The sequence below is a fragment of the Schistocerca serialis genome, chromosome 1 (genome assembly GCF_023864345.2).
Source record: "Schistocerca serialis cubense isolate TAMUIC-IGC-003099 chromosome 1, iqSchSeri2.2, whole genome shotgun sequence".
Taxonomy (NCBI): Eukaryota; Metazoa; Arthropoda; class Insecta; order Orthoptera; family Acrididae; genus Schistocerca; species Schistocerca serialis.
The window spans coordinates 949,391,234-949,403,262 of NC_064638.1; the positions used below are offsets into that span (position 1 = coordinate 949,391,234).

Here is a 12,029-nt window from a genome sequence, read left to right on the forward strand (position 1 = left end):
CTTGTCATATACCAACTCTGCTGCAAACACTGCCCAGCCTTTTATGTTGGTATGACTACCAATCAGCTGTCCATCAAGATTAATGGCCACTGCTAATCTGTTGTCAAGAACAAAGTTGACCACCTGGTGGTACAACATGCAGCTGAGGAAACTATGCTCTATTTCGATGGTTGCTTCACAACCTGAGCCATCAGGGTATTTTCCTCCACCAACAACTTCTGTGAACTACACAAATTACAGATAAACTGTAATCGCGAAGTGTAATAAAAAGTGATAGAATTAAAATTACTTTTAGACCTTACTCCATGCATAATGAGAATAGGGAGAAGAGAGGTGAGTTAACAATATTGAATGTGGAAGAAGCAGAGGCTCCTGTAAGCATATTTTCCTTTTTGGGTTTTCTTCAAAATATTGTTTGTTTATTCAGGACAGTACTACTACATGGTTGAAATTTTAATAATTACTCAAGTATATCTTTTTGAGATATTAGATTCTTTGCCAAAAGACTGAGAAACTTGTGTATGGAGACAGTTCAGGGTTATCCATAAGTATCTCTAGGGTTTTAAAAGACAGCATTCTGAAAACTACAAGACATACAGAAGAGTATCAGTTGAAAGAGCATCTCTCCAGATTTGTAACTTGCATTACAAATTTTCTATATGGGCACTGTTTGTAATGTGGCAAACATAGTCCTGCATGCACACACTGACACAAATTGCCCAGTAGGGTGTGACAGCAGTCCACTTCGAAAATCTGTTTGTTGGGCTACCTATATGCAGGCACAAATGAAATCAATGTGATAGTATGTTCTGACATGCCTGTCCCTTACTTAGTGCTACTATGTCATGACAAGTATTACAAATCCAAACTTGATTTTTTTGGGGGGGGGGGGGGGGGTTGCTCTGTCCACTACATGTGTCATTTTTCTATATGTCTTGTGTTTTTCATGCAGTCTTCTTTGGAAACCCCAGAGGTGCTTTTTAATAACCCAGTATTTATTACTGTGTAAAAGTATTCATGTAAGCATTCTGTTATTCTTCAGCTGCATGCTGAACTGAATATTAAAGAAGCAAACTACTTTGAGCCATTTTCTTCTTATGGTTTGCTCAGCAATTAAATTTCTTGACCATCTTTCATCTATTTATCTTACTACTTGTCAACCCTACCTTCAGTTCAGTTTCATAATGATCAGTACAACATCCTTAACTCCTGCAGCCCCCTGCCCCCCCTGTTTTTTTGTTATCCTATCCGTAATTATTGTTTTGAAATTCTGCTCTGTTTTACAACAGTTTGCACTTGTAAGGTTCGTATTTCACTGCTGTAGACTAATACTGATTGGACAGCACGTACACACCAGATACAGGCCTCTGTTTCTGGATAGATGCCCCCCCCCCCCCCCCCCCCCCCCCACCATCACATTTCCGATTATTCCCCCAAATGGCTGCAAGGCCCTTTTTTCTCTTGTTTCACTCTTTCAGTGTCCATTACTCTCTTGTTTTCAATTGCTATAAGCATGTAAATTCAGCAACTGATCCAATAATGTGATTATCAGTCTTTAATTTCCCTGTGGGATACTTACTATAAACCATTCTGATCTTTAAATTCACCATTTTTGAGTTTTTTATGTAGCTGAAGTAAACAAAGCAGTACAACCTGCCAATTTTTATTGGTTTTCACAATCTATCTACATTATATTTTAGTGTATTAGAAGAACCTCTCCTAAGGCAACAGAGATGTGTTTAACCATTTTCACAGATTCATTTTCTCCTGAACTTCCACTCTGTTGATATAATCTGAGTGAGGTTGTTTTTGCACTGCATATATTTCGTCTAAGTTATCTGTAGGTACTATTCCTTGTTCCTTGTCACACAAGTTCCATCTTAACAGTGTCAAGAGCTTTATGGAAACCCCAAACACAGTTTGTTTCTTCCACATCATTTATGCTTGACAGCTTGCAAGTATATCATACTATATACACTTCTCAAAGATCTTGTCGTGTGTCCATAAATGATGTGCCAACCCCCAACTCTCTCTCTCTCTCTCTCTCTCTCTTTCTCTCTCTCTCTCTCTCTCTCTGTGTGTGTGTGTGTGTGTGTGTGTGTGTGTGTGTGTGTGTGTGTGTGTGTGTGTGTGTGTGTTGAAAGTATGTTGTAAAAATCTTGTATACCACTAATTGAAGGCCAATATAAAAAAAGTTTTTCAATTGCATGCCACTTCGGTGAATTGTGTGCTCTTAACCATCCCCAGTAATCCTAACAGGGAAAGGAGATCCACTGTTTAATGCGGAATTCAAACCATGTGTCATTCCTGGAAAATATTCAAATCATTGAGAAGTGAAGGCTAGGTAAAATGCAGATGAAAAATTCTGTGGTCTGACTGGGATTCAATCCCGCAACATTGCAGTTTTTTAGAGATTTGCTTTAAGACTAGACTGCCAGGCTTGGTGGAAGCCAGTGGTCCCCTATGTATATAAATTATCTCATTCCTCCTCCTTGTTCTTTTAGCAATAGTATTATTGCTCCAAATATTGGCTACATAGTCCTGTAGAGATCTTCTTTCAGTATTTTCTGTTTTACCACATATCCCATTGTTTTTGTAATGCCCGTTGTTTTCCTCTTCTTCCCAGGGATTTTTGTCTTTTTCTGTGTGTTGAATGCCTTTATCTACCACTTGCTTGTTTCAGGGGGGGAAAAAAAAAAATTGCTCACATCATGTGAAACCTATGAGTGTAAAAGCTCCTTTTTTTCAAACTGTTGATCGCTCTCCTGGTAACATTCATGTCACACTAAACATTTCTCTCAACACCCCCCCCCCCCCCCCCCCCCCCTTTTTCAGTCCCCCCTCCCCTCCAGTTAATAAAAAATGCTTGTGTTAGCTGTTAGTGTCTATAGTATTTTTCCAACAGTGTAATTTACCCATTAAATATGAAATTCCCTGATACTAACAGTTATTGCATTCTCTAGAGGCATGTACTTGAGTGTTTATTTTATGTGGTATTATTCCTCATTATACTCAAATTTTCTGAATTGGTGAATCTGGATATATCTTTTAAAATTTTTGCTTTTCCTAAAAAAAATTGTGTATATTTTAGTTGTATTTTGTGTTATACTAAGTTTCTACGTTTAAAACTGACCGATCCATTTCAGTTTATTTTTTGATTATTCAATGTATATGTCACTGAATTATTGAATATTTTTCCAAAATTATTAATATTGAACTCCATTCTTGTCCATTTCACAGGTTGCTGTAAAAATTTTGATTATGTTTCTTGTGCATTGGGGATATGCCCTAGCAAATATCATTGCTGTTTTCCTTGTGTGGTTCTATATTGGGCATGCAAATCCAGCTGTTAAACCTGGAATATCTTCAGAATTTAAATTCTTCCGTTGGCTGAAGAATGTCCTCCTCAGATGCATGGGGTAAGTAGAAGTCCAACTATTAATATATTTATTGAAGTACTAAATCGAACAATGGAAAGTCCAGAACAGAATAAAAACAATATTATGGAAAGTATAGATTGATATTCATCATGTAGAGGAGACATTGAGTTACAGACAGGCACAATGAAAAGACTGCTATACATTGGCCGAAAGGCTTTCTGAAGTATCTGTGCTAGCGGAATAGAAATGTGGAAAACACAAGTCTGAAAACAATTTATTTGACCCACCAAAACGAAACAATAATACAATGCCCAAAAGAACAACAGACTGGATCCCAACTGTGGATCAACACAAATATAAAATAACAAATAATAATAATAGAAAAGATCCTACTCTGCACGGGGAGTGATAACAAAAACAATTCTACAATGTAAAGAGGTTCGTTGACTATACCAAGTCCATCTACAAGAGATTGGCCAGCTAGAAGAGGCATCTGGCTGTGGCTGCCCGGGTGGCAGCTCTGTACACTTCCAAGCGGTGCGTTGAACTACTTTTTGCCAGCAGTGCGCCGCCTTATAAAGCCCATTTGGTGGACCCATCTGCCGAAACTATTTACAATCACGTGCCTGGCATATCAAAGTAGTTCCTGTGCTAGCTGCAACCTCTGGTGAAGCTGTTCTACAGGCTCTGCAAATGGGTAGCGGTCCCTGGCAGCCGCTGGTGGAGACCTGGTGTTGTGTTGTGGCCGCAGGTAAATATTTGTTAACAACACAGACAATGTAGGTTTTCTTGGCGAATATACGCCCTGTGATGCAGGCATTATGTGTTGGTTGGACAAGAAGTCTGATGCCGATGCAGTAGGAACTACGCTGTATGAAGTGGGCGTCCACAGCAGACTTCCCTCACCCCACCCCATGTTGCAAAGTAATATGAAATGGAATGAGCATATCAGGTTCATACAGCTCGACTTTGTTTTATTGGGAGAATTTAGGAAAGTGTGGCATATAGAATGCTAGTGCAGCCCATTCTGGAATGTTTGGGATACCGACCAGGTCACATTAAAGGAAGACATCAAAGAAATTCAGAGGCATGCTGCTAGATTTGTTACCAGTAAGTCCGATCAGTACACAAGTATTATGGAGAAGCTCCATGAAATCAAATGAGAATCCATGGAGGGAAGACAATGCACTTTTTGTGAGGCCCTAGTGCAGAAATTTAGAGAACCAGCATCTGAGGTGAACTTTACTTAAGGACCATGACGATAAAATGAGAGAAATTAGGGCTTGTGCAGAGGCGTATAGATAGTCATTTTTCCTGTGCTCTGTTTGTGAGTGGAATGAAATGATGTGTAGTGGTACACAGTACCTTCCACCGTGCAGTATTTGATGGATTGTAAGTATGTATGTAGATATGAAACTTATTGGCAGATTAAAACTGTGTGCTGGATTGATACTCAAACTTGAGACCGTTACCTTACATAGGCAAGTGCTTTACCAGCTGTGCTACCAAAGCAAAATTTGCGATCCATGCCCACAGCTTTATTTCCACCAGTCCTCATCTCTTACCTTCCAAACGTCTCAGAAGTTCTCCTGTGAAACTGGCAGGACTAGCATTCCTGGAAAATTGATTCTGGAAAAATCCTCTGGGTTGTGGCTAAGCCATGTCTTTGCTGTATCCTTTCTTCCAGGAGTACTAGTCTCGCAAGTTTTCCAAGAGAACTTGTTTGATGCTTGGGATGTAGGAGATGAGGTATTGGCAGAAGTAAAACTGTGAGGATGGACCATGAGTCATGTTTGGGTAACTTAGCAAGTAAAGCACTTGCCCACGAAAGGCAAAGGTCCTGATTTCAAGTTCTGGTCCAGGACATGGTTTTAAGCTGCCAAGAAGTTTGATATCAATGCACACTTCACTGCATAATGAAAAATTCATTCTGGATGTAATCAGTTGTAGATATAAAAAAACAGAACTGCATAGAATTACGAAAAAGTACAGTCAAGCCCTTGTACACTTGAGGAAACAAACAAAAAAACAATGATGCAATAAAGCATTCAGTCAAGTAGGTAAGACATCTTAGAGACTAATAAGTAAACATCGTAAAACCACCAACAAGGTGCAAAGTGAACCTGTCAGTAATAGCTGAAGGCCACATAGTCAAAGATCCAAATGTGATAAGTAATTTGGTCAATAAGCACTTTATCTCTCCTTTTGCCCAACTGTCGCCAGTTATAGATTTACAGACTGATATACTAAATAATATTATATGCAATATAGGGCTCAAATTTGTAGAGGTGACTCAACAAGAAATATTTAATGCAATGCGAAAACTAAATAACACTCTTCTGGCTGGGATGCTACGTCGAGTGTAGTGTTAAAGAAATGTGCCAATGAAATCACTGAATCCCTTACCTAACTTATTAATTATAGTATTAGTGAAAATATATATCTATGTGCCTTACAAATAAGTATTATTTAGCCAATACGTAAGAAGAGAAGTAAGGAAGAAGTTTAAAATTGTAGACTAAATTCACTTTACCTTCAGTAAAATATTTGTAACAGTTGTCCACACTCCAAAACATTTTTCTCGAGACACAAAATGCTTACTGAATCATAACATGGATCTAAGAAAGACTAAGCGGAGCCACTGCTGTGATCAGTTTGTTCCACAAAGTATACGGTAATATAGGACTGTGTCTGCACACTGCAAGCATACAATATCAACAGTGCATTAGCGAAACTTCTAGTGAGCTGGAAACATCATACCAAACCTACGTATGAAATTTATAATTATGTTTCAGCTTTCAAATCCACAAATGAAACAATGATATGAAGAATTCCTCAAAGCTCGGTTCTTGACCTTTTCCTTTTTCTAGCATACATTACTGACTTTTACACCCCTTTAACTCACTTATTTTAAATTGTACTGATAACACCTCAGTTTTATTCTGTGGCAAAGACTGTGAGGAAGTGGAATTTTCTGCAACTAATGAGGTATTAGAATTAAGTACATATTCCCATGCTGAAGGACTAAAAGCCAACGTAAGTAAATCTCAGCTGCTAATACTTACAACTGGCAGCTTGCAGCACTCAGGCATAAATACCATGTGGGATAATTACAGCAGAAGTAAACAGCTGTAAATTCCTGTGTGTTTATCTGGACTCAAACCTGCAGTGCCTGGACTCAAACTTGCAGTGAATTAACCATATTAATGCAATCTGTACTAAAGTCAGGAATGACGTGTATCTTCTTAGCCAGTTGTCCAAAACAGTGCTCACCCACACCCTAAAACTATATGTTATGGGACAGTCTAACCCTATGTTACACACTGCATCAAGATGTGAGACTGTGCTGTCGATATGCATCTTAACAGAGTACTGTTGCTACAAAAAAGAGGTTTATGGGTTACACATGCACTGGGCTATAAAGATTCTTTCTGTGCAGTTTTCATACAATACAGTCCCGTCATCATTTACTCTCTGTATCTCTATGAATTAATCATTTCTTTGTCTTCTAAAGAACTGAAGTAATTACATGTAAGTATATGCATGACCATGACACCCCCAGGTCCAAAGGCAACTACTTCAGACAAAGAACTGAATTAAAAATGATAGACCAGAGCCCATACATTAATGGGGTGAGATGGTATAATAAGCTGATACAGCCCCTGAAAACAAGTAATAAAGAACAGTTCAAATCAAAACTAAAAGATTTTTATTGATATGTGTCTATATTGATGTAACAAATGTTAAAGCAGTTATTTAGCACCCACTGATGTGCAACATAGTTTATATGTAAGTTAGACATAAGCTATTGAAAGATTTTTTTTTAAAAAGAAATCAACATATTTTATAAAATGTAGAATTTATAGTTTGTGTACTAATATGTGTACAGATTGTAATATAATTTGACAAGTATTATTTATTTTTATAATTGCTCCTATAATACTAAGACCTGTATGTATTTGATGTTTGCAAAAGCCACCATATTAATGACTCCAGGGAAAATAAATAAATAAATAAAAAATAATAATAATAATAATAATAATAATAATAATAATAATAATAATAATTTGTGTTGCTCAAGCAAGCTGATTTCTTGACTGAAGGTACATGGTATTGCACATGATCCTTCACAGCTGAGGAAACAGTATGTCTGTCGTCTCGGTCGCTACTTCTGTGTGGTCATGATATCCTACATAGCATTGAATATGTCCATTGAAGGCATTGTTTCCATATTCACATGATGTGTCAAATTCCAAGCAATATGAGCAGCTGTATCACGGAATGATAAATAGCAGTCATGGTAAGCCATGATTGTGCCATTCTTGAATTTCGACTCATGCTGCTAGATGTTTCTCGTTCTTACGCGAGCCATACCATGATCTTACAAGCAAACAATGTTCTAATTTGATTTCTGAATGAGAAACCTGTTCTGTAATGTTTCTTGATATCCAGCATGCAGTAGATGTTACTCCTACCTTATAATTATTTGCTTGTGTAGTAAACTTCATGCCAGTGTGACATTTGTTCCTGCCGTCCTCCTTGATGAATCCCCATTTTTTAAAAAAAAATTGAGTGGTGTCGGGACTGGGGAATGTGGGGGCCATGCAATTGGAGCATCACAGCCAGTCCATTGACCTGGAAAGCAGTCACTGAGAAAATCCCAGACGTCAGCTAGGTAGTGGGGTGGTGCACCATCTTGCATGAAGTAAACATTTTGTTCTTTGTCATTCTCATCAATCTGTGGTATCAAAAATTGTTGTAACATATCCAGGTACACTATCCTGTTGATGGTTATCTCGCAGAAAAAATACGGGCTGTACCCTTTGTTCTTGCTCAGTGAACAAAAAATGGTCAGTTTAGGGCTATCACAAACATGTTTTATGTGGATTTTCACTGTCCCAGATCCTTCAGTTATGTGCCTTAACCTTTCCACTGAAGTGAAAATTGACTAGTCAGAAAATATGATTTTGCCCAAGAAATGTTCATCCTCATGCAATCGATTTAACATATCTGCACAGAAGTTCTTGTGAGCAATTTTATCAGTGTCTTTTATTACGATCGTCAATCTGTACAGTTTCAAATGCAAACGGTTTCTCAACACATGCCAAGCAGTAATATGTGAGATTTGCAGCTCACGAGATGCACACTGGGTTGATTTCGTAGGGCTGTTGACAAAGTGTTGTCAGATGTGCTTGGACATGATTTCCCATGTCTTACCGAGCACCCTGTTTCTACAAAACATTTATACCACTCATAAATTGTAGGCATACTAGGAGGATCTTTAGCATACTTAGTACGGAAATTACGCCGAACTGTTGTCACCGACTTCAGTTCTTCAAACCAAAACACACAGCTAGCACGCTTGGGTCCATTGAAGGCAGCCATCTTTAACGCAACTGCCACTAGTGCTGTTTATGGTTCGATTTGGCACTAGCGAACTATGTGATACAAAACTTGATGTATTTCCCTACAAATTGACACTAAAATCACGTTTGTGGGTACTACGAATAAATTTATATGAATTTTTGAAGTTATTAAGTCCTTTTTGAAACACACTGTATTGTAAGCACTCAGACCAGTCGGTACAAATTTACCCTATCTTCGCTAAAACAAAGTCGGTTTACTTCCTTGAACACTGCTAGTGCCTATGCCACACCATGCCTCGAGACCCTCTCCTCTTTTACTCGTTCCACCTGAGATGGATTGATTTGGAGTCCATGTACTAACTGACCGAATGCATATTATACATGACCAAATATAATGAGTGAGCCATCTTGTTGCATTAGTCTGCTCTTCCGGTTTTTCCAGATGTGTTATATTTATTCCTTCCTCTCCTTTATATGTTACAGTTTTACACACTTGAAGATGGGGTTTTAACATCCCAAGACATGTCATGGATAGAATAAATCATTAGTACAACTGAAGTGAATCTCTTCAAATTAATTAATCATGCCTTTCAGTTCTGGGGGTCCCCGACACCAAATCTATGCATTTTAGAATAACTTTAAAAAATATACATTTTATTGTAGTTTTGTAATATATCGGATAAGAGAGGGTAATACAGTAGAAACATATTATTTATTTCATTTTGCTTTTATCCCTCAACAGGAGAAGAGTGCAAGAATATGAGCAGATTATTGTTACACCTGTACACCCAGGAATGGAGACACTCTCATCACAAATTAATGAAGATAATGAAGATTTTGCCAATAGGAGAAGGTATCACCAGACATCAACTGTGCAAGGGCGCTTTGTTGAGATTGATGATGATGATTAAAAGTTTAATAAATAGATCATATGTAAAACAGATTCATATTAGCAAGAACATGACAAGCTTGTTGCTAGGTTGTGTGTGTCCTGGTAATACAAGCTTTATTTATTATTATTATTATTATTATATTTAATCCAGTAAAAACTATGATGGGATAGGAAGACACGCTCCTCAGAAAATGTTGGACATTAGGGGAATTAGTGTTTCAAGGAAAGATTATTCTGAGAGAAGGCCAAAATGTACAGGTATAATGCTGTATGGCAACAATCCCAGCAAAATTATCCTTAGTTTGGCTTCATGTTTCTGGCATGTAAATAATAATCTTCATTAGCAGCAAGAGTTAAAGATTCCCTTTTAAATTAATAACAGGAAGGCATTGGGCTGATACACTTGTTTTAGGTTTGAATTTACCTGGTTCTTTGAATACTGTTTCTCATAATTGCAGAATAATCACCTGAATACACAAAAAACAAATATCAGTTTGTCACTTGCAAGTAGCGCTTCTAAACTCCGACTTAAAATGCATCACTTGGTTCGGGGAAATATTTTAAAGTTTACTTCACCCACTGTTATTTGCCAGTGTGAATGTTCACAATGTTTTATTGTAAAGCCTTTATTCACAAAGTAACAGATTTTATAATATACATTTGTCACTTTCGGGTATGATATTCTGAACAAATTTGAGACATACTTCTTATAACAATAAGATTGGTTGTAAATATAACACACTAGACGTGTCCTAAATAATTGATGAAAACTAACCACAATAAGTACAATTTCTATTACAACTAAGATTGTAATTCAAACAAAACAAGGGTTAGTATCACTGTGATTTTTTTAATGAGAATTTTTAATTACTGTGCCATGAAACTATAAACAGGTTGTACTGTTTTGTTTGATAATCTAAATATCTTGTAGCATGTCGTGCAGGAAAACTTATTTTAACACATTTTATGGATGTTGGTTCAGGTATGATTTTTAAAAGTATATGCTCATAGAGTGTATGTCTAGCATTTATGCCATATGATCATATATGGTTAATGCACATTATCACACATTATCGCATAATTAAGTCTCGTATTCTGTACTTTTTGTAATCATATCTTTATTGAAGAAGCATGTAGGAATGGTTCTTGGCTCACTTGCTTCAGGAACAGTCATTTTCCTATAGCTTCTAATTTATTCAGCTTTATTATATTACGGAGATGATAATATTGTTTTACTTTCTAATGTCTGTGATATACAATTTGCAGTTTACTTACCACATTATATTTAAGTGCACCTACTAGTTTGCAGAAATGTGCATTTTTATTAAACTGTACTGTAATTTATTTTGCTTGGTTCTAATTTATTTTGCAAATTATGTTAAATCTTGTCTCATCATGTGCATCTCTGTGTTATTTATAAATGATTGATAAATTTCAGGTAAATTGCATGCTGCCAGTATTATAACTGTTTAGTTTTTATGCCTACTGTACAAATCTTGAAAGAGTTGTGATTAATTTAATTGTGATATCTTAGTGTATGTAAGTGTATTTGTATACACAGTAACATGGCAATATTAATATTTTCTGTATTACTTCATATTTATGTACATACAGTATTCTCAGGTTTGAGAAACATTAACACTGCAATGTAGTTAAGGATATGACATGCAACGTAGTAAAAGATTCACATGTAATTTTTGAAGATATACTGTGAGGCAGCTATTGAACAATTACTGAAATCAGAAAGTTATTTTACTAGCATATGATTAGTAATCATTCCTTGCACCATATGTATGACCTTACTGTGGCCTATAGTAAGACGCTCACAAACATTTGTGTAAATGTTGATGAACATTGTTTGTGAACAATTTCTATTCAGACCAAATCATTATAATTCATCTGCATAGTCAGAAAAACAATAGTAATTTTATTGTTGTATGGTTGTCAGTTGTTGCTTACTATGAGTCAAATGGCTATGCAAAAATAAGTTACCACCCACTGCATCATTATGTGTAAAAATATTATTAATGAAAAAATATAACAGGTAATTTTTGTACCCCATAGCGAGTTTTCTTTTGTGTGTTACACCGACAGCATCTTCATTTATTTATTTTTTCCCTTGTAGTAAGACGTGCATTATTATTTTTACTAAATTTTCTTCTGTTATCATTTGTATTAAATTTGACAGACTGCCTTTTGAGAACTGTTTTTGTTATATAATGGTTTCTGCAGTTGTGTAAGCTGTATGACTTTAAAAGATTGAAAATGCGGATGTTCTAGTGAAGATTCTATGACCTGCCGTGAAAACAGGTGTCAGCACTTCTGAAAAAGTACTAACCAGTGGTGAATACTCAGTTAGTCAAAATTTCAAAACTGCTTATTGTCAGCATT

At 36.5% G+C, this 12,029-nt stretch overlaps 1 protein-coding gene across 3 annotated transcripts in view; it reads left to right on the forward strand.

Moving 5' to 3' along the window:
• Window positions 1-11,642, forward strand: part of LOC126412647 (solute carrier family 12 member 8) — a 200,744-nt gene extending 189,102 nt beyond the window's left edge. For all 3 annotated transcript variants that reach the window (XM_050082350.1, XM_050082358.1, XM_050082341.1), the window contains exons 12-13: window positions 3,241-3,419; window positions 9,489-11,642. In XM_050082350.1, the coding sequence (XP_049938307.1) occupies window positions 3,241-3,419; window positions 9,489-9,657 (348 nt within the window). In that variant the 3' untranslated portion in view covers window positions 9,658-11,642. The remainder of the gene's footprint in view (window positions 1-3,240; window positions 3,420-9,488) is intronic.
• The last annotated feature ends 387 nt before the right edge of the window (window positions 11,643-12,029 follow it).